Here is a 23,387-nt window from a genome sequence, read left to right as displayed (position 1 = left end):
TCCAGATCCACCTAAGCCACTTCAATTCTAGCAGCCTGGTCCACCTGCTCATTGTTTCAGTGTTCTTCAGTGGCACAACTCTTGGGTATGTGAGCATCTACATGACGTACTTTTAAAACCAGGTTCTTTACCCGAGCAGCAATATCTTGCCATAATTCAGCAGCCCAGATGGGTTTACCTCTGCACTGGCAGTTGGTCTGCTTCCATTGCTGTAGCCACCCCACAGAGCATTTGCCACCATTCATGAGTCAATCTGGATGGCTTTTACCTCTGCAAACTGACTTGATTCGCCTTGTCCTTCAGCAGTTTCTGCAACTTGTCCTGTAGGACTCCACACAGCAGCTTTCCACCTTCAGTGTTTTCCCTCTCTTCTCTCTGAGGACGCTTCATAGTATCAAGCAGCATTTGGTAGATGCTAGCCAGGGCCCAGCACAGTGTGGTAAATTCTGCCTCTTTGGAATAGCCCCGGCATAGGTTTTTTCAAACATTCTGTCACTTCATCAGGATCCTGTTGTTGTTCAGGAGTGAAGTTCTCTAGATACCTGCCCATATTCTCCCCACATGTCCTACCACCCGTGACCATACTCTCGCAGAACCTGGGTCATATTCCTAAATTGCTTGTTAACCTTAGACAAAACAGAAACAATATTTCTAAGAAATACAAATAGAAGTATTTTAACTACCCAAGGATGTTCAAGATACTGAGAAGTTATTGTAACAAGGGAGAAAGAAAAAACACAGAAGAAGGTAGTGAAGGTGCCATTCTGTATTTCCTCCACCAAAAACCTCAGAAGAAGTATAACTGTTATTTTTCTCCATGAGATGGTACCCCAAGTGCAGTAATGGCGTCAGTACAGAGCCCAAATACCAGATGAAGCTCAAGGTCAGTGTTTTAACAACAAATTTGCCAGGCTAAACATCACTAAACACTACAGAGCACAGCCAAAACCAGCACATTGTGGTATCTGTTAATTATTCTAAATGTCATCATTAAATTCACCTATTTTGTCATTCAGGAGCATCTAATAGAAAGCAAGCAGTAACCCCCAGGGTTTAGCATATGCACGGGGATTGAGGAGAGAAGAAAGCAGGTTGATGGGGAAGTAACCAAGGTATTTTACATTTTGGTGGTTGATTGTTCCTCGAATTAGATTTATTGTAGATGTGTGACAGGTAACGTTGATTGGCAAGTTACTGAGTAAGCGGTATCTGACTAGAATTATGGGTTGGTGTATGGAGTTTGGGTGTGCTTCAGAAAACAGCACTTCTGCTTAGAGCAGACGGTTAGGCTTGATTAGCTGATACTTATTTCAACCAAGTGTACAAAGTGACAGAGTTTATTCAGTGGTTCATGGGTTTCTTCAATTTAGTTACTATAAATCTTCTTCTGAATTACACCATACACTTGAATTATGTTCCGTAGTGTAACTGAAATCTGCTCCCAGCACAGTAGTGCTTTGTTTTTTCAGGGAGACTGTTACATGTATTTGAAAACAATTTTAAAGTTTTCAAATTCAACTGAAGATGTTGCATAAGAAGTTTGGTTTTACACTGTGAGAATGGATTCAAGTACACTGTAATGGCTAGGAAATTGAGGATTTTTCTCTTGTTTCTAGTAAGTGCTTTGTGTTTAAAAATGAGTTTTGGTGTCATATTAACTGTATGTATGCCAAAAAGTTCTACTGAGGGTTCTTTATCTGTTTGGTTTCTCTCTTCCCTTGTTAAGACAGTGTTTTCTTCCGTTGTCTGTTTGATTATCCTCCCTGTCATTTTTCTCCCTAATTTTCAGGTGGAATTTTTATTTCATTAGCTCAAGCCCATTTCGGCTTGTTTCACTTGTCATTTCCTGTATAAGCATTCCTGTTTTCTTCTTTATGGTACATTGCCTTTAAAGTATTTATACAGTTATCACTTTTACTCTTCACTTTCTGTTTTTAAACATTTTAATATAGTCTAAAAGTCCTTATTTCTGTTAAATATTATTACAAATATATTCTCAAAGTTTTTTAAAATTTCATATGGCTTCTAAGAAAATAGTTGACTTCTGATGACACTCATTCAAGCAGGAGCTTAGGTACAGGGTGGTGTTGGTCCACTTTTGAAAAATCATTAGACAATTAGGTGCACAGATTATTCACAGTTGATCTACTTTTATCATCATTAGACTATGATGTACACCTGGAAAAGATGTTACTGGAAGTAATTTCAGTGCCTCGGTTGTTTAGTATGTAAAAATTATGTCAAACAGTATAAAATGATAGCAGACTGTATTTCTACTTCATTACCAGTCAGTTCTTAAAACCTTCCATCTTAAATCTTTGACAGTTAAATGTCATTACTTAGTTTCTCTATCCTCAAAACCACGATGTAATCTTGTAGCAAGGAGATAGCAGCCCCCAGTACTAGCCTTCAGCACTGGGCTGCAGCTCTCCGAGGGGATTAGTGTTGGGAGGCACCTGTTTTGAGCTTCACGCCAGGTCTGACAAAACACATGCTGCTCGTTCCTTTCAGGCCCTCTTAAGCTGTGGTTTTCTTGGGTGATGGCTTTTATTTTTTTGCTGTTGCTGTTTAGTTAGTCTGATAACGGCTGATTTGAGTCTTAACTGTGTGTCGTCGTCCCCCCTTTTTTTTTCATTAAATGGAAGAATAAACTGCTTTAAAAGTCTCATAATCCAATGAAGAGCCACTTATTTGAATGAAAATTTAGCCAAGAGATTTATTTGTGTAGAAGCTGAAAAATTTAAAAGTTGTGTACCTTTCTACTTAATGAATTCCACCATCTTGCTCCTGCATCCCCTATCCGCACTTCTGTATTGTGATTAAGACTAGTTTCATACACAAGCTGTCATAGGTAAAATAACTTTTTTATCTTTTTTATCTTAAGTGGAGTTATGGCTAGATCCAGACTGCAGAGCAGCATAGAAACAATATCAGTGCTATTGCTTTATTGAAAAAATAAAGCTTGAATGTTCACTGCTAACCAAGACTTGTTTGCTGGAAATAAAACTTCTTTACATAAAACCACTGAAGTATCTGAATGTCCAAAAATTTGAACTACTTGAAAATAAAGTAAAATGTAGCTTGGTTTTGAATTTTAGGTAGAAAATGTGCCACATATATAAGATTTTAAGCATTGCTTTTAAACCTCATTGTCAATCAATATATAGGGAAGTAGTTCTCATATTTTGGGTGCCCATGTTTTTCAGGTACGTTACCAAATGTGAAACAGCAGCAATTAGGAACAGTGCAATTTCTCCAAATGCGGGGAAATGAAAGGCAGCTTTTCTTTCCAATTACAAGTTTCTGTTATCTGAAGAACAGCCAAAAGGTATTTCTGGCAGCAGCTCAGTTCCTTGAAAGCAAAGGAGTGGACATAGCTGGTAATTACAGCTGGTTCTCATTCCCCCCCTCTCCTGAACGCCTGAGCTGCTACTGAGCATCCTGGTGCCACACAAAGGCAGCTGATGCAGAGGAGCGTCACGCTTTGGAACTTTCAGTCCGCTGTATGAGTACCGCTTGAGATTGGGAACTTCCCTTGTGCATCCACCTACCATTCTCAGCTCACCTGCGAGCTGGCCTTGAACAAAACAACTTTACTATGATAATAGCTGATTGGAATAGTAAGTGTTTTCTTGTAATCCTTATAGAAGCTCTAAGTACCTGTAAAATATTTTTAGTTATTGATCAGGAGTTGTTTGGGAATTGTAAGCTTTGTTGTTGTAGATCAGACTGAGAGTCCATCTGATCTTCAGTGTCCTGTTTCTGCAGACAGGAAATGTGTAAAGTGTTTCCATAAAAAAAAAAAAAAAGCTGTTGTTGAGAACTACGTTCTTTATGTCTTTACACTTTACATCGCTTACGTGTGCATCCCTTTTTTATCTTCAATAGTGAGATAAAGAGCGGAAGCTTGTTCCTCTTTTACGCCACTTAAAATGTTTATATTATCATGCTCTCTTGAGTCTAATACAAGCACTGTGTTTTTCCATGAGTGTTCCTGTGGCTTTTGTCGCTGTGGTCATTTTTCATGTTTTAAGTGTTTCTTTTGGCAAAGAAATGCTTCTGCATGTTCAATAATGTTTCAAATAAAACAACATAAACAGCAGTACGTTTTATGTATTTTCTAGTGCAATGGATGCATACAACAATATCTTGCCTGCTTTGACTGATCTGCAGCCGAACTCCCACTCCCAGGGTTGCAAGTTATAGTATAAAATGTATTGCATACTGTATATAATTATAGTATTTTCTTGTATTCCTCAAGCTTATTTTTTGTGCTTCTAGAAGTAATAGCTTTAATTAAACTTTTCCATGCATGAATTGGAAGATTTCTTCCCCGTGCTGCCCCCTTATTTCCAATATAATGTATTAGGATAGAATACTGTTAACTGGGAGTGTCATCTCTAAGTAATGTTAATTATTGTCGTCATGATTTCGTAAAATCAGTGAAAACTGTAGTGAGTTTGTCAAATAATGCAAATGCAATAAGAACGAAGTTCTGCAACCCGGAAAAGTATTCCTTGCTTTGGATTAGGATAATAATTTAACCTTTTCAAAATAAGGTAAATATTTTAAGTGGAATTTTAACAAATGTAAGACAAGCTTTTGTAATCTGCTTTCTAGTTTTCTGTGGTTATCTTATGTTCTCCTCTTTTTAAGGACTTGCTCACTCATTCTGGAAAAAGTGCCAGTTCTGCTGCTTGCTTTTCCAATGGACATCAAGTTTGAAATACCCTAATACTTGCTTTTGACCAGCAGAAGCGACCATGTTATCAATATACTTGATGATACGTTCTGAGTAGCACCCTAGTTGACAGTTAAATGTTGTTTTTTCCATATCATTAAAAACCCTAGCACTTCAGTAGGTTTGCAGAAAGGGTTTATAGGATGTATATCGTCTGCTTGCAAGCAGGAGTCACCTCACACACTCGGACTTTTGCTTTAGACCAGTGTCTTAAGAAAGCGATTACTTTTAGCATGTGATTTTTACTTAGTCTTTTTTTCTATGACCGTGTTTTTGCACATGCTCCTTCTCCTCTGAGTGTGTTTCTGTATGAAAAAATCTAGCTGCTCATTTAAATAGAGAGGAATTTTTTTTTACGGATGTGCGTGTACATAGTCTGGTGGCTGTGGGCATCTGATAGTTTTAAAGAAAAAAAGAGTTGTTTTTCTTTTAACGAAATGGGGAGCTGTCAGCCCAACAAAACTGGTATCTCAGCTGAGCCTTTTTATATGAGGAAGGAAGTGCTCACATAACTGAGATGAATTTTATCTTCTGTGTGTATTTTCTGCAAATTATTAACAAGTCTCTGTTTTCTGCTTTCAAAATGATGAAACATAGTGAGCTTTACTGACCACAAATTTTGTTTTGTGATACAAATTTTATCAACTGTTCTTCCTGTAAGGACACGACCTAAAAACTTTAAAACTCTAGCTTTATTTCAGTTCCAATCTGCACTAGAAAACAGCTGTTTTGTGTGACATCTCTGGGTCACCTACTTACCCTGCCTTGCCTTTTGTCCTCCATTCAACAACTATTAAATTACACCATTGGCATAGAAAAATGGGTTTCTATGAAAAAGATAGGGGATGGATCAATCATCAATGCCCAGTTATAACACAATTACAATACAAAACTAAAAATCTAATTTTTAGATTTGAAGGAACATAAATGTTATCCAGAGAACACTTAAGTTCTCTACAGTCCTACAATGCAAAAATATTAATATATTATCCAACATTGAACATATGTTCAGGCACTTAGTAACTGAACTTCAGTGTTTTCTGGTTTATTTTTACTTTTTCTATTTCTAATTTTCTTAAATTAGGCAAAATTTGTTTTAACATGAAGACAGGAAAAATCTTGATTTGTTAGAATATAACTATGTTTTAGTTCTTTAGCTATGCCGTACCTTAAAAAAAACCCACGGTGTTTTCTCAGGATGCTATAGTCTGGGGGCAGAATGGTTCCACATCCTGGCTGAGAAGCAAACAAGGACGGAGGATGGACAGTTACCTGTATGAACAGTTTGTTTGCAGTGGGCTCATTTACCTTTAACTCACAGTAAGAACAGCTGAAGACATACCCTCAGCCTCCAAGGAATCGGTTTTCATACGAAGTCGACTGTTTAAATTTTAGCTTTTACAACGAATCATTTGTGTTCTGCTAAGGCAGTCAGTAGCTGAGTACCTGGGCTTTCCCTGGCTGTTGCAAACTGCGATATGGACTGAAAGTGCTGCCTTTCACAGAGTGAGATACTGGTATAGTTAGTCTGATAATAAAAGCACAGCTGGTATCAATTATACAGCGCAAAGAAACATATTTGATACTCGTCAACGAGTTATGTAGCAAGGCCACGGTCTATAAGGGGTAGAGGTTGCATCTCTGTAAGTTGTTTGGGTAAGTTGATGTAACAGTTATCCTGGGACTGGAAGGAAAGAAACTCTGAAAATCCTGAGCAAGACAAAAAGCTGATTCCTCAGGCCCAGAGGCTTACCTTGCTGTCATAGTACCTGCTTCTTTTGATACTTTTTTTAGTGTATTTTTCCGTGTTACAAAAAGGACAGTAGGATAAATAATGCAGATTTAGGCATAAAATATGCCATTACAATATTTGTGTAAATCTGTGTCAGGAATTGCTGGACATCCAGTCCAAACATAACACTGAAATTCTTTGTGATTCTGAAAAACTATGCGCCTGTTCCAGTAGACGACCAGGAACAGTACTCATTTAAAGTACGATTACTGATAGGGATAAGTGTTGATTGAATAAAAGGTCTTAAGATTATTCTAGTGATACTGTTTAGAAACAAATTCTGTGAAAATGTAGCTAATAGTGGCTAGCAAATGGAGGGGGGGGTCTGGGTTTTTTTGTTTTGGTTTGATTTGATTGCAAGGGGGTGTTTGGTTTGTTTGTTTTCTTAAAAACATTGCTCAGTGAATAGCACCAAATGTCAGGTTTGGAATAATTGTGAAGAGTAGCTTCTGAATAACCACGGCCTTCCCATGGTCATTGGGGAATGGTGCACCAGAGTTGCTCAATCATGGAAACTTTTACTTAATGGCACTCTCTTCAAATATGTCAGTTAACTACTTCGGGGTTTGGAAGTCGGAGATGATAGCTTAATTGAAGTAGAATGTGATGTAAAAGCCATCATGTAGTAAACTGAAAGAATGTAACCAGATAGTCACTGGCATGTGGTTGAAGATAATATAAGACTTCTCAGGGCATCTCAGAGTTGCTCTGCAGGTGTGCATACATTCTCTGCACAAAAATTACAATCTGCTCAAGTCAGCTTCTTAGCCACCTTCTATTTTTTTGTCATACTGAAATCATCCTTTCAAATCTTAGAAGTAGGGGTGGTCTTGATTTCATGGCAAGTACTCCAGCCAAGTACTTGAGATTTGAGGTCCAGGTGCTTGAAAGCGATGGATGAACAGTCCTAGAGGGGGAAAGAAACCCAAACAAACGAAACACAGTTCCTCAGAAATGCGTGAGGTTCTCAGTCTGTATCAAGAACTTTTCTCTCTGCTAGAATAACGAGATGACTGAGGTACTTAAAATAGTTAAGCCACTTCAAAATAAACGGCAATGGAGGTGACTTGACTTGTGAGGGTGTTTCTTGACCCTCTTAGTTGTCAGTCTTTAACTTCCGAGATTAGTAGTAATTACAGCTTTAATGCTTCCTCTCCTTTCAGGTTAGTGTACTGTAAATCACTGTGATTGTATGTCCACTGCTTGTTTGATTGTAGTCTCTATTTCAGCTTTGGATTTGGTGGAGTATACATCCATAGCACAGTATCCCTAAGTGGAATTGTATTGTTACGCTCCAGGTTGAACCACTTTCCATTTTACAGTTTAAAAGGTAACCACTCCAACCACTTTGTGCATCTGAGACTGCCTACATTCAGGTCATAAATTTGGCTGGCTTTCAGTATGCAAACTACGTGATTAAACAGTCTTTTTTTCCAGGAGAAATTATTCATTGCTATAGTTTTTAATCCAGATAGACAAAGGCACGTGTATTCAGATACAAAATTTGTGTAGCTCAAAGTACCTTTAATTTGTTCACAACACTGGACAGGAATTTTGGTTTATTTGCCAGAAAGTTGTTGCTCTGTTTAAGGACGCCTGTCATTGTGCACCTTCTTTCTAGTTCTTGAAGCCTTCACTATCCTCAGGTGTGTTGGTAACACTGAAGTCCGTAACTGGTTATGGTTTCTTTCATGTGTAATACATTTTTATTCTGTTTGTTCTTCAGGGCCATCACTTTACAGGTTTTTTTTTTCTGGAATTAACCTTCGGAGCAATTCAGTATACATAACAGGAAAAAAAAATTGCCAGCCATTTTAAACCAAGTATGTCCTCTTAAGTTTATTATAACAGAAGTACTTTTGAAAGCACCTTCTCCTGGGGAGGGAGGAACTACTCCAGCTTTTGTTATCTTGAGAAGCTTGTGAGGCACTTAAAGGAGAGCAACTCATTGTATTTAACTAATCAACTGGACTCTAGATATCTGTCAGACATTCAGTTTATTAGACTGTATGTTCATGTGTTAGGTTCTGTGTGCTTGTAGTCAGTAGTACCACTTGAAATACTTTGTTTGGTGGTAGCTCTTGCTGCTTGCGTTTAAGAAAACTTTAGCTTTTTATGATACTTTAAGGCAAAAGAAAAGTCATCAACTGGAAGAAGTGGGAGCAAACTGCAGAAATATTTACAAAGGCAGTGTAGTCTTACTCTGTTTTTAATATGCTATTAATGTCTTAGCAGTTCATATCTAACAAAAAAGTCATTATGCAGAAACATAGTGTGTTATGATGTTAATTTACACAGGCTTTCTACGGTGTGTTCACATTTCTCGTCTTAAGCTTAGTGCCGTAGTTCTGTGGCCATTTTAATTGGACATGAATTTTTGCTGCTGTCAAAACACGGTACTGCTTTCTTTACCTCTGGCCAGTTACTTTAGTATTTGCTAAGTATTGAAAGTGAAGGTTCTGATCCTGAAAGTTTTTGCTGTGTATAATATAATGATCTGTAATTTCACATGCATTAGTCATTTTAGCTGCTCATGGGATTACTTAAGTGAAAAATAAAGCACATGCAGAATTTTGTGTCATTGAGCCTAAAGCTCTATAGTTTTACAACTATTGAAAGGATAGCCATAGGAGGTATTTTAATTTGTCAACATGTGAATGTTTATAAACAGCAGTCTAGTATTAGTTCTTTCTTAACAGTAACCTAAGCTTTAAACTTCTACATCTATATTTGGACTGGTGATTTAGGCTTACTTCAGTTTCAAATTGCAATTGGTGGGCTTATGTTGATGTGAGTATATTTTAAATTTTTCGAAGATTCATTATTTTGGAAAATGCCAATGGCAAAGGTAGTGCTGGTTTACTTGCTTATTGATTCTGTGTATGAAGTTTGAACTGTGCAATCTAATTTCACCTTACATGCAAGTGCTAAATACTTCATTGTGGAGGGTCAGCAGGGAGGATTAAGGCGTAAAGCACAGGAAGTGAAAATCGGGAGGTAAAAACTATAAAATTTTTCTATAACCTAAGTCAAACAATAAAAATAGCACTGCACAAAGACTTTGTAAGGCAAGGCAACCTTTGTCTCAAAAGTTTAAGTCTCTATAACGATGATACAGACAATGAATTATAGAGTGTTATCAAAAGAGTACAAATATTCTCTTGGGTTTTTATTTGTTACTGAAGATGAGGGAGACTGGTCTCAGGATATCTGAAGCCTGTGGAATATTTTAATGGGTGTCACAGAAGAGAGAAATCAAAATAGTTTCTTATCAGCTGCATCTGATTGATGATTAATCAATGAGTAAATATCAAACGAGTTATTTACTCTATTTATTTTAAAATTTACTGTTATTTTTTTCGTATCTTGTATTCATCCTGGTGATTAAGTATGGTCTTTTCTAGAAAGCCAATGTTGTTTAATTTTGCAGTGCTGGCCACAGTTGACCAGACTACTGCAGGTGCAAGTCTAACTCTTGTACATGTCAAACAAACATTCCAAATAGTGTTACAAATAGACCAAATAGTTGAAGATCCTAAATGCATTGCTCCGGTTTCTTTAAATATTTCTTGTGTTGATGAAGTTTAAAAAAACTTTAAATAGTTGTTCTGGGCCTAAATGTGGTTACTGCAGCCTGTTATGTTGTAAGAGGCACTTGATATAAAAATGGATTTTGTGAGGTGGAAGCTCCCAGGTTTAAAAAGTGGCTCTGGCTTAAATCTAATGCTGAAACTGAAGATACATCCATTTGTCTCTAATATTAAAACCAGAGTATTTCTGCAAATGTAGCATAATATTTTTGTACACCAACTGAGCTGTTTGGGGAATTCCTTGAGACATTTTTTTCAAGTATGTATTTTTTCCATGCAGTACCTATTTCTGGCAAAGACAAGTATGCATCACTGTTGCGATTCTGATAAATCATCCTGTCATATACAGTGTATTTTACTGGGGTTCACACTGTGGACCATTATATTCCTGAAAGTTGTTTGAAGATTCAGAAAGTTCACTTGTGGTCTTAAATGTTGCTATGCATGCATATTGGGAAATAAAATGGGGAGAAGAATAAAGTCCACTACAGTATAATTTATAACCAATTATTTTCACTTTTCAGATGTTCCTCCTGCTGATCAAGAAAAACTTTTTATCCAGAAGTTACGACAATGTTGTGTACTTTTTGACTTTGTTTCTGATCCACTAAGTGACCTAAAGTGGAAGGAAGTAAAACGAGCAGCTTTAAGTGAGATGGTAGAATATATCACACACAATCGCAATGTGATTACAGAACCTATTTACCCTGAAGTAGTACATATGGTAAGTGATTTAACAATGGGAACTATTTTGAATTTTTCTTTCATTCACAGATGATTCTTCAGCTGTATCAATTTATCTTAAGAAATCTTACTGAAATCTTCAAAAAAGATCAGCTATGTTTGTACACCTGCAAAATGGTAATATAACAGTGCTTTTAAATCCCATTGCCAGTGTTGATTCCTCTTCTTTGTAGGATAGCGACTAGACACATACACGAAGCAAAAATTATGGTTTAAGTTGGTAAAAATGAAATCGTATATTTTTTTTAAAAAAAAGGGTTCCCTTTTTCCCCCCTACAAATCTTTTTTTTTTTTACTAGGTATTTATGAAAATAGGGAGGAAAGTTAAATACATTTAGTTGTTAAAAAGCATGTAGATAGCAAACCTGAAAATTTGAAAAAAAAAAAAAATTAGAAGATTAGAATTAAGGTCACCTGTACAAGCTTGACACTTAAGATTAAGTTAATCCCATTCACTACCACCGATTGATTTTATTCTGTATTCAGAGGTAAGAATGAGAGTCACACCTTCCTTAGTGCACAGGTTGGTAGACAAAGGTTCTACTGGAACAAGCTATATGAACCATTCAGACCTGCGTTGTTTCTTCCTGCTCGCTATCCAAATTGTAGCCAGCTAGACATAGTTTATTTTTCTGTTGTGCTCAAGTCCATTCCAGAGGAGGAGACTGTAAACTGTAAGAGGGTCTTCCAGCTCTCATTGTGGTGACTAGACACCAGTTGCCTGGTGTAGCAGTTGGGTTGATGTCTCAGTCCTTGTAACTGTTTTATGCTACACTGAGAAGAGAAAGCATCTTGTGAAATAGCTGACTGCTAAGCCTACAAGAAACTATTGACCATGTGTGGCATGATGGTTTTTCCCGAGACTTTGTAGCTTGGGCTGAATTTTCAGGGGGATTAGAAAACAGTGCATCTTTAACATAAATACGAACTCAGTCAAACTTTGAAGTCCTCCTACAAATCAGAGAACTTGAAGCTTCTTCAAAGATTCTAAGGATTTATAGCATGAAAGATGTTGCTTATTCTGAAAATTGCTTGTTATCTAAATCAGCCATAAGTGTTTACTGTTACAGAAGTTATTTTCATGAGAACTTCTGAGTATGTTATTACATGTAACTCTAGATGTCAAACATGCACAACGCATTGAGGATGGTTAATGAGGAGATGCGGGATCGTGGATTTTCCCATGTCTTGGTAGCTTATTTATATCTCTGGGTTTTGCTAATTGATGGCTTGTTTTGGAATACTTGACACTGATGAACGGGGAGTTATGGAAGAGAATAAGCTTGCTGAGACTTCATTTATGTAAAATTGAGTTCATTATGAGTTCTTGAAGATCTATGTCATTTGCTCTGCATGAGAAGTTCTGACTGCTCATAATTTCATAACTATTGGCTTATGTGCCTGCATTATCTTCCTCCATCAGACACTTAAGGGGAGAATATATTTGGCTGAGGAGAATATATACTCTCTTAACTTTCAGAGGCAACTAACGGTAATAAAGTCTGCATTTCGGTCAGTTTAATAAATCTTGGTGCAGGATTTGGCTGCTTTCTTAATTGCCAGCGCTTTGCTGGGAGCACACAGCGTCTGTTTGGCAATTCTTTCAGTGAATTTAAAATGCTTTTTATGTGCAAGGTTCTAAAGGGTACAGAGTTCCCTTGCATGGGACTGATACAGCACTGCGATAGACACTGTCAGTGAAGGCACCTGGACTAGTATTTTGAGGTTAAATTCAGATAGCAGTTTTTTGGGGCTTCTTTTATGGAACAATTTTCTTTTGGTCATCTGTTCTGAAACAACTGTATTCCTCCTGCAATAGTATTATCAACTTCTTTCTTTCAGGCATGTATGTGTAGATTGAGGTGCACTTTTGCTAAGTTCTAGCAGTAGATTTGAGTTGATAGTGTGGATTTTAATGAAAAATAAATCTAATGTCTTTGTGTACTTTAAGACCCTTCCAAGAGATATTGATAAGTTGTGAGCTGCTACTGCCACTGAATTATATTAATAAGGAATAGTGTAAAATTAGCAGAGTGATCAAGAAATACTCGGATTTGAGAGTGGTTCTTGGTTTGGAGAGTTTGTGGAGTTCATAGTTGGCATAGGGATTAGGACTTTACTGTACTGTTCTGTTTATCTTCATAGTTTGGAGGTTACTCATTTATGTATGAGTATATATAGATAGACATGCACATATATGTGTGTCTGTCTCATTTTTCTTTGGTTTTGTTAACGTATTATTTAGGCCAAACACTTACGGCAATTAATTTCACAAGTTACCTGTTTAAATATAATAAAATAATATGTTTCCTTTTTGGTAGCTTTAAATCTTCTTTCTAACAAGAGAAGCATCTACCTTATCATCTGGTTCTTCTCTATTCTTTATAATTCTAGTGCTTAAGCCATGTCCATCCACTCCACCCTCGCCTTTCTTTTTTTGCTTTAAGTGTCCTGAGCTAATTTATATTAAGGTCTTGTCTTTAAGCTGTATGTTCATGTAGTGGCTTAGTTCAAAGCAGCAGTCTCCTTTTCAAAAGATATGAGATAAATTAATTTCTAAAATTGATTTAATGTTATTCTCTAGAGTGGATGCAAGGGTTTCTTTGCTTTCTTCCTCAAAGAGCCAGCAGACATATCCTTCGAATTCTTTTTACATTTCTAAGCAAAGATGTGATGGGAAAGGAAATGTTTTTATTAAATGCTTGTATAACAAGTTCCATTTCTTAGGTGTAATATAGTAAGGTTGGATTGATGAGCCTCAGAGCAGGAACTTACCTCTTCTCAAAACTATAAGACATGTAATCAAATGTCTGAATAAATCTTGTAAATGATAAGTTTAGTTTTTTTCATCAAAAGCATCTGTTGCAGATTCTTATTTAAAAAAGAATATATGGGGTTTTTTTTTAGCTTGGCTTTTGAAGAAAACAGGGCTTTATGAGAATGACAAACTAGAGCATAACTAGAGCATAACTTAGTTTGCTAGCATAACTAGCAAACTAAGCAGAGACACTTAGTTTTGTAGGACTTTCTGAGAATTGCTAGCTATGTAGAATACAGACCCAAATTAATGCCACATTCCACCTCAGGGAAGAATGGGCAGTGTCTGGATTATATCTGTTTTAAGAAGGACTGTGAAAGTGAACATCAATACGAATATTCACTTCCCCAGCTAGCCAGCCAGAGGGTATTGAGGATGGCTGAGAGGAGGCTGGGGCGGTACGGGATGTGGAGGTCCTGGGTTGTAGTGTTCTGAGAAAGAAGTAGATCGAAAAGCATGTGTAAATATGGCTTACTTGTTTCTGTAGCTCCCAGAATAGTTTTCTTAGTGGTGATTATGATGAAGTACTTGGGGATGGTAAACTGATGTTTTTGTGAAGCACATAGGCTAATACTACTTTTTTTATTCAACAGCTGAAGTGGGTTTTGCTGCAATTTTTCATGCATTGTGAAAAGCAAATTACATACTCACTTATACCCATGGGAGGTTGATTTTTTTGTTTTGGGGGGTTTTGCAGGTGTGTTTTTTCATTTTGTTTTTTTACTCTGATCTTTGGTCTAGAGTAAGAGATGTTACTGCGAGTAGAAGCGTACTACCTGTGGCTCTGGTTAGCTATTAGGATGGCTTTATTCACATGAATATAGAAGGCGCAGACTTTGAGATTATATAGCTTGTCATTCAGAGCTGTTTATGTCAGGCTTCACTCAGACTGCTCAGCAGAAGGGAGGAGAAAATGTGTAATGATATCTCTTATACTTACTTGCTTGAAAATATTCTACAGTGTTATACAAAATGAGCCACCAGAGAAACAGGGTGCATAACTACCATTACAGCAAACACACCTCTGAAGTGGTAAAAATGCAGGTTGTTTGCTTTTCTTTTTTTGTTCTCCCAACCTCCTAAGTTATGTCCTGTGGAGTCAAGTATTGTCAGTGCTAACAGCACGGAGAGAATTTTGGCACACTAGCCCTGTTTTCATAAAGACTGAAATTTCATAAGGGTGGTGGGGGGGGAGCGACTATGGGAGCGGGGGGAGCTGCGGAGGGGATGTTTAAGTTATGCTGTTTACTTTGTACTCTGTGGGAAATTGGCCTTAGAGGAAACTAGGCTTTGCAGCTTGTGTCTTTTCTGTTTGGTTAAAAGACTTACAAGTTAGGAAAAAGATCAGCCTTTTGACAGAAGGATAAAGGTCTCACTGATACTAATTCATTGTAAATTTTCCTAAATTTCAATGGCTTAATAGACAAGAAAGTTTCAGGTTTGTGCCTTCACTGAGAGATGCTGCACCTTTATTTGAGCAGTTTTGTGTTCTGTTGGTTGAGGATATAAAACACAAAACAGATCAAATCAGGCTTCATAGGTTCTATTGCTCATGGAACAAATTATTCTGGTTTTGGGTTTTAACTCTTTCCATTTGATATTCTAAAAAAATATAAAACATAGTACCTAACACCTTACATGACCTGACTTTTCTTCTTTATAGTGAGAGCCTGAGACTCTCTCATCTAGAAAAGGCTGATCATTCTTCCATTTGCTTAACAACCTCAGCAAGTTCTAAATTTCAGGTCTAGGCTTCCTGGGTTTGTTTTCTTGGAAGACCTTTGATTATTGTAAATTATTGCTGTATTTTTTTTAAACAACGGTTGGAAGTTGTTAATTGCTCTTGTTCATGCTCTTAAAAAGGGGAACATAAAGATATTTTAGCTTTACTTGTAATTTTCTGAAATAGTAATTACTCTGATATGCCAGTCTCACTCTGTATCAGACCTACATCTCAGTTGCTGAAATGAAAGAATATTCTGAAGAAAAATAGAGCACCAGGATGACTTTCCCTTCTTGGGAATATGATGTAAGTCTTGCAGATTTAGCTGCTGCAGTTTGATACTGCCTCCCACTGTCTGCTCTGCCATCTGTCAGATGTGAGATGGCAGGACAGCACATACATATGCTCCTTAGCCCTGCCAGTTAATAGGTAATTCACAGCATTATTTTAAACTGTGAATGGAGGTGTTAATGAGAAGTCAGAATGTGAAGAGGGAAACAAGGCATTCTGTTGCTTTTCCCAGAATCCCTCCGAAGATGGGTGCAACGCATTCCTCTGCAAAGTAGCATCTTCAAACTGAGACAGTTTAATCTGTTAGGACTTTTGAGTAATCTTCAGATGATCAGCGAGAAAGCTTTGATGCTATTGAAAAAAAAATTCAAATCCAAACCAACCCCCAAAAAATCTCAGTAAAACCCGAGAAAAGAATAAAAATGGGTGTATCGCACACATCTATTATCTGCGATGGACTTTGAACATAATGAAGACTGAGATTGTGGCATAAAGAATAGATTTTAAATGTGATATTGGAGTGGACCTTGTATTCTGAATAGCTACATTATAAGCAAATTCAAACATGTAGGGTTTAGTGGTTTTTTTTCCTTAAATTGAGCTGTATTATACACTTGTTGGAAGTGTAGGAACCTTTCAGCTGATTAAGTAAATAAAATGTTCTTTTGCATCCTCAAATAAAGCATTCAGTTCAGTGCAAATTCCAATGGACTAGTGTTTCTTTTTCTAGCTGGTCCTGGAGATGCCCTGTACTGGCATGTTTGCTGAGCCAAGTATTGGTTTTCTTGAAAAGGCTTTGCAAATCTTTCTGCTGCTCCTGGTGATGTAGCCTTTTGCAAAGAATTTTCTTTTTCCTGACAAATCGGCTTCTCTGTCCTGTTGTCTCTTACTTTGCCAAACTTAGTAAATGTGTTCTCACATTTTCCTCTAAATACTTGCAAAAAGACAGCTCCAATCTGTTACAGCAATGAAATATCAATAACAATGTATAGGTTAACTCTTACCAGTACTTGTGGTACATATTTAGGACCGAGTATATGTGTGCCTTATGCTGAAGCTCCATGCAGCCAGCTGCAGCCGATGTGATAAATCAGTTTTGTGCAGGATGTAGCTCTTCGTTCAGCATTGCCACCATTCTCATAGTGAGCAAATGTTTACCAAAATTTACTTTAAAATATCTTAGTATTTTTATAAAGCACAAAGTTATCGGTGTATTTGAAAGCCAAACTTATTTTAGTGTTGTAAGAAGGAATAGACTTGAAGAGGATTTTTTTATGGAGCCTAATATACTCAGTTGTTATGAAGGGTTAGGACATTGCACCACTCTCTTTTTATTTTGGCAGTCTTCTCATCATTTCTGCAATGTGCTCAAGCTGCTGAGACACTGAGGCATTTGTCTCAAAGGATCATTTTGAAGTAGTGGAGGTGGTTTGGGACCATATACTAATTTGAATTGATCTTAATTTTTTTTATTCTGTACAAAAATGTTCAGACTGCTTGGTGCTGGTTTGATAAAAAGTAAGTGACAAAATAGAACAAGATAGTCTACTGGGTACACTTACGTGGCTAAATAAATAGATTACCTTTTTGTACTTGCTCAGCAATTTGGTTGTCTCCTACCAACATCTGCCCTATCTAATACTCTGGATTACAAATGGAACTGAGGAATTGAAGTCTTTTCAGTACTAAAGGCTTTCTCTGGTTTTCTTACTGGCATGCGCGGAAACCTGTTCCCTCCAACTTGCTCAGTAAAGTTTTAATCATTAACTCCTCAGGGTGTGAGAACAACCATTTGAATCACTAGTTAGTTGGTCCTTGCTTATCCACAAAGAACTGGCAGCTCGTTTTGCTAGCTGTCATTACAGGTGGAGAATTTAGGATACTGGAGACCTTTTAGATCTTTGCAGTGTTCTAGGTAAGGGTACTGTTGAGAATGCATGCTAAATTCCAAAAATCATGTAAGACTTTTTTTTCAGCCCACCAAAAGTGTTTTATTTTGCATTTGCGATTATGTGCATTGTATAAAAATGTGATTATTTCTGATTATATATTTTTATGGTAAAAAAATTCAAGCTACATGCATTTACTGATGAGGTTGTTTTGCCTAGAACAGGACCTTGTAGAAAGGTTTTCTGTCCATACGACAGGGAATTGGATTTTTTGTCTTTATTAGGGACGTTGAAACTAGTGTTAAAGGGGCTTGTGAAGAGGACTGCTTTGGTTCATGTATAGTATGAATGTACGTCTAGACAAGCACTTGGAAACACAAAAATAATTTATCTGTGTATATATATCAACAACTTGAAAAGCATTTCATCTTTGTAGTCTGCTCCACTTCCATGGGGATAATGAATGTTTTTCAGGGGTTTGAGAATTGAGATGAAGTGAAAGATTGAAGGATTAGGATGTGCATTTCTCCCCCCTCAATGCCCCCGTGATGTCAGGTAGATGGACGTGGTTTAAGAGAAATACCACTAAGAGGGGGAGGGAGGAATTTGGTTTTGAAGTGTTTCCATGTGTGTATACCCACAGTGTGAAATGAAACCGGTAATATTTTACAGAGAGGTACAGTTGCGGGTAACCTTTGTTTTGTGTCTCTGCTTCTGACTTCCACTTTTGCAGGTTGTTGCAAGGCTTTGTAAAGTGTATATATAAAAAATGTTTATGTAAACATTTTAAATACATTTGCTTAAGCTTTTAAAATGTGTGTGTGTAAAGAGATCAGAGTGATATCCTCATAAAACACATCCTGACAGTAGGTTTGTGCTTTAAAGAGTACTGCATGGAAAAATGTTCTTCGAGTTAGAAATCTTTAAAGAAGAACGAATGTGCCTCATTTTTTGAACTACAGGATTATATAGCTTGTATTTTTGCAAATATTAATTAAAATAGTTTGTGTAAAGAATTCTCAGTCAAAACCACCTTTGAAGTCTTTTTTTTAATCATCCACTTGTTTCAAAGTTCTTAAAGGCACATGTGATTTCAGTTTGCAGTTAATATGTTTCGAACATTACCACCATCTTCCAATCCAACGGGAGCAGAATTTGATCCAGAGGAAGATGAACCAACCTTAGAAGCTGCATGGCCTCATCTACAGGTATTTAGTGAAGACTAGGACATCATAGTCTAACAGAATTTTGACATTGAAGTAATTGTTTATTGACGCAAAATTGTTTAGGTTATGTGTTTATCTCAAGTCAATTACCCTGCAATATTTAAAATATATTTATTGAGTTTAAACTGATAATATTTTTAAAGAAATTCAGTTAGTATATTATAAGCTAAAGGCTTGTTGTTTCTTGCGGTACAGATGTAACTGCTGTGATTTTAAATGAGCTTCCGTTTGTCACTATGAATGCTTTGATCTGACTCTGGCAGAGTTTTAGCTTTCAGAGGTACCGTGACAAACAGAGGAGAACAGAGAATTTTCAAAACACGTACTTCTGGGCATGATGAATTTTAGATTACTGTATGTCATTTGAGAAAAATCTAGTGATGGAGCTCAGCAGAATTTCAATGCAGTTTGAAGAACCTTAAATTCTTGTACTTTGTCAAGAGAGCAAGGGCAAAGCTTTTACTGTGTTATATAAATAAATATAAATAAAAACATAATGCAATTCTGAGCAACTAATTAGTAATTTTGGTATTGTGCTGCTTATAAAATGGTTCCTTGTTTAAAAGACTAATACCATTTTTTGTTGTTTTTTTTTTCAGCTTGTTTATGAATTTTTCTTAAGGTTTTTAGAATCTCCAGATTTTCAACCTAATATAGCTAAGAAATATATTGATCAGAAGTTTGTATTACAGGTGAGGTAGAAAACAAATTTTTAACTTCAAGCTCTAAATTGTTTTTACAATGCATTAGATTCAAGTAAAGCACGTCTCTTCTTTTCCCCCCTTGCAGCTTTTAGAGCTCTTTGACAGTGAAGATCCTCGTGAAAGAGATTTTCTTAAAACAACTCTTCACAGAATATATGGGAAATTCTTAGGCCTAAGAGCTTACATCCGGAAACAAATTAATAATATATTTTATAGGTATGTCAGTATATTTGTATTATGGTGCATGTGATCAGGTATACAACAAAAAATACTCCAAGACACTGCTAGCAATTTTTTTTAATTCTTAGTAAATTTATGCTTAATATTACTACATCTGACAATAATTCATACTGGTCTGGGAGATTTAAATTAGGGTAGTCTTGCACACAGCATAAATTTGACAGCTGAAATTTGAGTTAGTATGTGATTCAGTGGGTGGTTTGATATCTTTATCTGTGAGGCTTTTTTTTTCTTACTGGGTAGTAGTATTTGTATTACAGTAGTGCCTTAATAAAATGTTGTTCTTCGTAATGCAGAAGTTGGGCTCAAATCAAATGACTGAGAGATCTGGAATTTGCTTGAAGGGAACATATTTACTGCCTTTTCTTTCCTCAGAATGGAGATATACCATTTAGTGCTCATTAAATATTTTTTTTTAATTCCCATAGAATGAACTGTAGTGTTATCCCTGATACTAAAAAAATGTAAAGATGGAAAATGAATCCACTGTATTACCAAAGGTCTTTACAAGTGTGGTTTTACTGCCATTATGTCAAGTGTGAATGCAAGGTTATGGTGCCTGCCTTTTAGTCTTTTAGTTCTGGTTCGCTTCTCTTTTGTACAAATAATTATGTTGTGTATCAGTTTTACACTCCTTCCATTAGGCTTCCCTTTTTCTCTACCACTGCTGTTTTCATCCCAAAATGAATGTGTGATGCTACCCCTTTAAGAAAATAGCAAAAAGCTGCCACATATTCAGTGCCATCTCACGAATGGCACCCAGCAGTACCAGCTGTAGAGGGAGCTTGCCTTCCCTGCCTATGGTAACAAGTAAGCCTTTAGAAGAGATACAGAGGGGCTACTTTAAAATAATTAGTAAGCCTTTACTGCCGTGTGGACGACTGCTCTTGACTGGACGCGTCAGGAGCTGATATGTCCTAAGGAAATCTTTCAAAGATATGTCCTAAGGTGTATCTTTCAAAGAAAGATGTAAATTCTCCCCCCCGCCCCCCGATTTTATTAAATTAATTCCAACATGCATAATTTTGTAAAATATCTGAACCAGATGGTACAACAGCATCACAGCGTATTATAATACACTTCCAAACAGTATTTTTATTTGCTACATCTTGCACTTTACTTTGAGGGATAATGGAAGCAATGTCTTCAAACACAGCTAGTTCTGATGCAAGGCTTTTGAAAGACTAAGAAATGTTCTGGTCATTAGATCAACTTTGTAATAGTTTGTATAAAAATATGTTTTCAATCTGAAATGTATACGGGAGATTATATAAATTGCACTGTAGAGACCTTATTATGGCATACAAGTATCTAAAGGGTGGGTTGAAGGAGGATGGAGCCAGGCTCTTTTCAATGGTTCCCAGTGACAGGACGAGGGGCAATGGACACAAGTTAGAACACAGGAAGTTCCGTTCAAATACACGGAAAAACTTCTTTACGGTGAGGGTGACGGAGCACTGGCACAGGCTGCCCAGGGAGGTTGTGGAGTCCCCTTCTCTGGAGGTTTTCAAGCCCCGCCTGGATGCAGTCTGAGTAATGTGCTCTGGGCAATCCTGCTTTGGCAGGGGAGTTGGACTAGATGATCTCTAGAGGTCCCTTCCAACTCTGAAGATTCTGTGATTCCATGACTGCCTTTCTCTACCAAGTTGTAGGGGGGGGAAATTAAACTGAAAAACTCACTTAGTTGTATAATATTTAGGAGCTAGAAGTTGAAACATTTTCCATCCATATGTAAACTAGTGTTCCTGGATATGAGCACCAGGAAAATTGTTTCAACTTCTGTCTTGAATTAGTGGATTGTGCATGATAAGCCCTTGAAATATGTGTAGAATTTTTAAAATATTTCCTTTTCTTATACTTTTTCCTGCAAGTTGTTAGTTTGTTCCTGTGCTTACCTAAGAAATCTGTGGTCTTTATTTGTTAGTCACTGACCAGAATTGCATTAATTCTGTCCCAGTAGTGCATTAATCTTATTTTTTCCTAATGTAAATATTTTTTTAAATTAGTAAACCTTTATATTCCTAATAATTCAGTCCAAAGCTTTTCATACCATTGTCTTTAATTTTGCTTGGAATTGTTGTCCTGAAGTATATGGAAAGGGTTTTTAAGGAGAAAAAATAGTCATATCAAATATTCTGGATTAAAATTAGCTGTTAATAAGTCAGTCTATGAGAAATTTTCAAATAGAAAAATATGTTTTAATGAGTGGAATTTTCTCATAAGTGTAAATTTTTATAACTATTTTCAAAATATTTGAAGTTGCACATAGAACTTTCTCAATAAATTTACACTCACGCAATTGGGAAGAAGGGCGGAAAAGTGATTGCCTAGGAAATTACAGTGCTCTATCAAAAGAAAATTCAGGGAAATTTGACAACTTCTGTTTATTACAGAGCCTTTTGTATGCACAAAAGTCTGTAATGCCAAAGAGCTTTTTAGATCCATAAGTAGTAACTGTTTGAACACCTTGTGCTTGCAGGCGCTATAGAAGGTTGAGTCATGGCATTTGATTATGCCAGATGCTCATGTTAATTTAATATTTAAAGCATTGTTTGCTGTGTTCAGTTTTGCATTATTAAAATGGCATAGAATATGAGTACTGGAAAAAGCTCAAGTGCATGCTGCTTTGTTAAATGTGGGAGAAAAGAGCAAGCAAGTCTGAACGTTGAAAGCAGCTTGATGTGCTATTGATTTATGTTTCCACAAAGTTTCTTTTCCACTATGTATTTCTGTTTTCTTTTTTCTGAGTGATTAAGACCTGGGAGTTCAAGGCTAACTAATGGTAGATGGGGATCTTGGTGTTAGATTTGTATCTCTTCAGCAGTAGCTGAGTAAAACTTTTCATTTATTTAGGTTTATTTATGAAACAGAACATCACAATGGCATAGCAGAATTACTGGAAATACTGGGAAGGTAAGTTGTAAGTTTTGTTTAATTAAACTTGCTTGGTCTTCAGAGTAGACTTTAAAAATCAAGTTGGAGATTGCAGATTGCTTTGAAACAAGATTGCAATTAACAAGATTAAGTTTTCCCACTCTACTCAGCACTTGTCAGGCCACACCTGGCATACTGTGTTCAGTTTTGGTCCCCACTATGCACAAAAGATGTGGACAGGCTGGAGAGGGTCCAGAGAAGGGCCACAAAGATGCTCAAAGGACTGGCAAGGCTGCCATATGAGGAAAGGCTGAGAGAACTGGGTTTGTTCAGTCTTGAGAAAAGAAGACTTAGGGGAGACCATATCACCATGTTCCAGTATTTAAAGGGTGGCTACAAAGAAGGGGGAGACTCCCTTTACAAGGAGTCACATGGAAAGGACAACAAATTACTCCTGAGGAGATTCCGATTGGACACAAGAGGAAAATTTTTCACAGTGAGAACAGCCATTGGAATAATCTCCCCAGCGAAGTGGTGGATTCCCGAACATTGGACACTTCTAAGATTCAGCTGGACCGGGTGCTGGACCATCTTGTCTAGACCGTGCTTTTGCCAAGAAAAGTTGGACCAGATGATCCTGGAGGTCCCTTCCAATCTGGGATTCTCTGAAAATAGCTTCATATCATGTGTCAAAGCTGTAACGAAGAGAAAAAGTTTTCTGTAAGATTACAGAAACACAGCAAAAACTTGAATCT

The 23,387-nt window shown here is 36.8% G+C and overlaps 1 protein-coding gene across 2 annotated transcripts in view; it reads left to right on the top strand.

The window, feature by feature from the left end:
- PPP2R5C (protein phosphatase 2 regulatory subunit B'gamma) overlaps positions 1-23,387 on the top strand; it is an 86,068-nt gene that overhangs the window by 43,148 nt on the left and 19,533 nt on the right. For both annotated transcript variants that reach the window (XM_082485717.1, XM_082485718.1), the window contains 5 exons: positions 10,648-10,847; positions 18,686-18,796; positions 19,414-19,506; positions 19,604-19,734; positions 22,612-22,671. In XM_082485717.1, coding sequence (XP_082341843.1) covers positions 10,648-10,847; positions 18,686-18,796; positions 19,414-19,506; positions 19,604-19,734; positions 22,612-22,671 — 595 coding nt within the window. The remainder of the gene's footprint in view (positions 1-10,647; positions 10,848-18,685; positions 18,797-19,413; positions 19,507-19,603; positions 19,735-22,611; positions 22,672-23,387) is intronic.

The sequence above is a fragment of the Vanellus vanellus genome (genome assembly GCF_965231255.1).
Source record: "Vanellus vanellus genome assembly, chromosome: 6".
Lineage (NCBI taxonomy): Eukaryota > Metazoa > Chordata > Aves > Charadriiformes > Charadriidae > Vanellus > Vanellus vanellus.
Note: the sequence above shows the minus strand (reverse complement) of the source record. Positions and strands in the feature narration are given on the sequence as shown.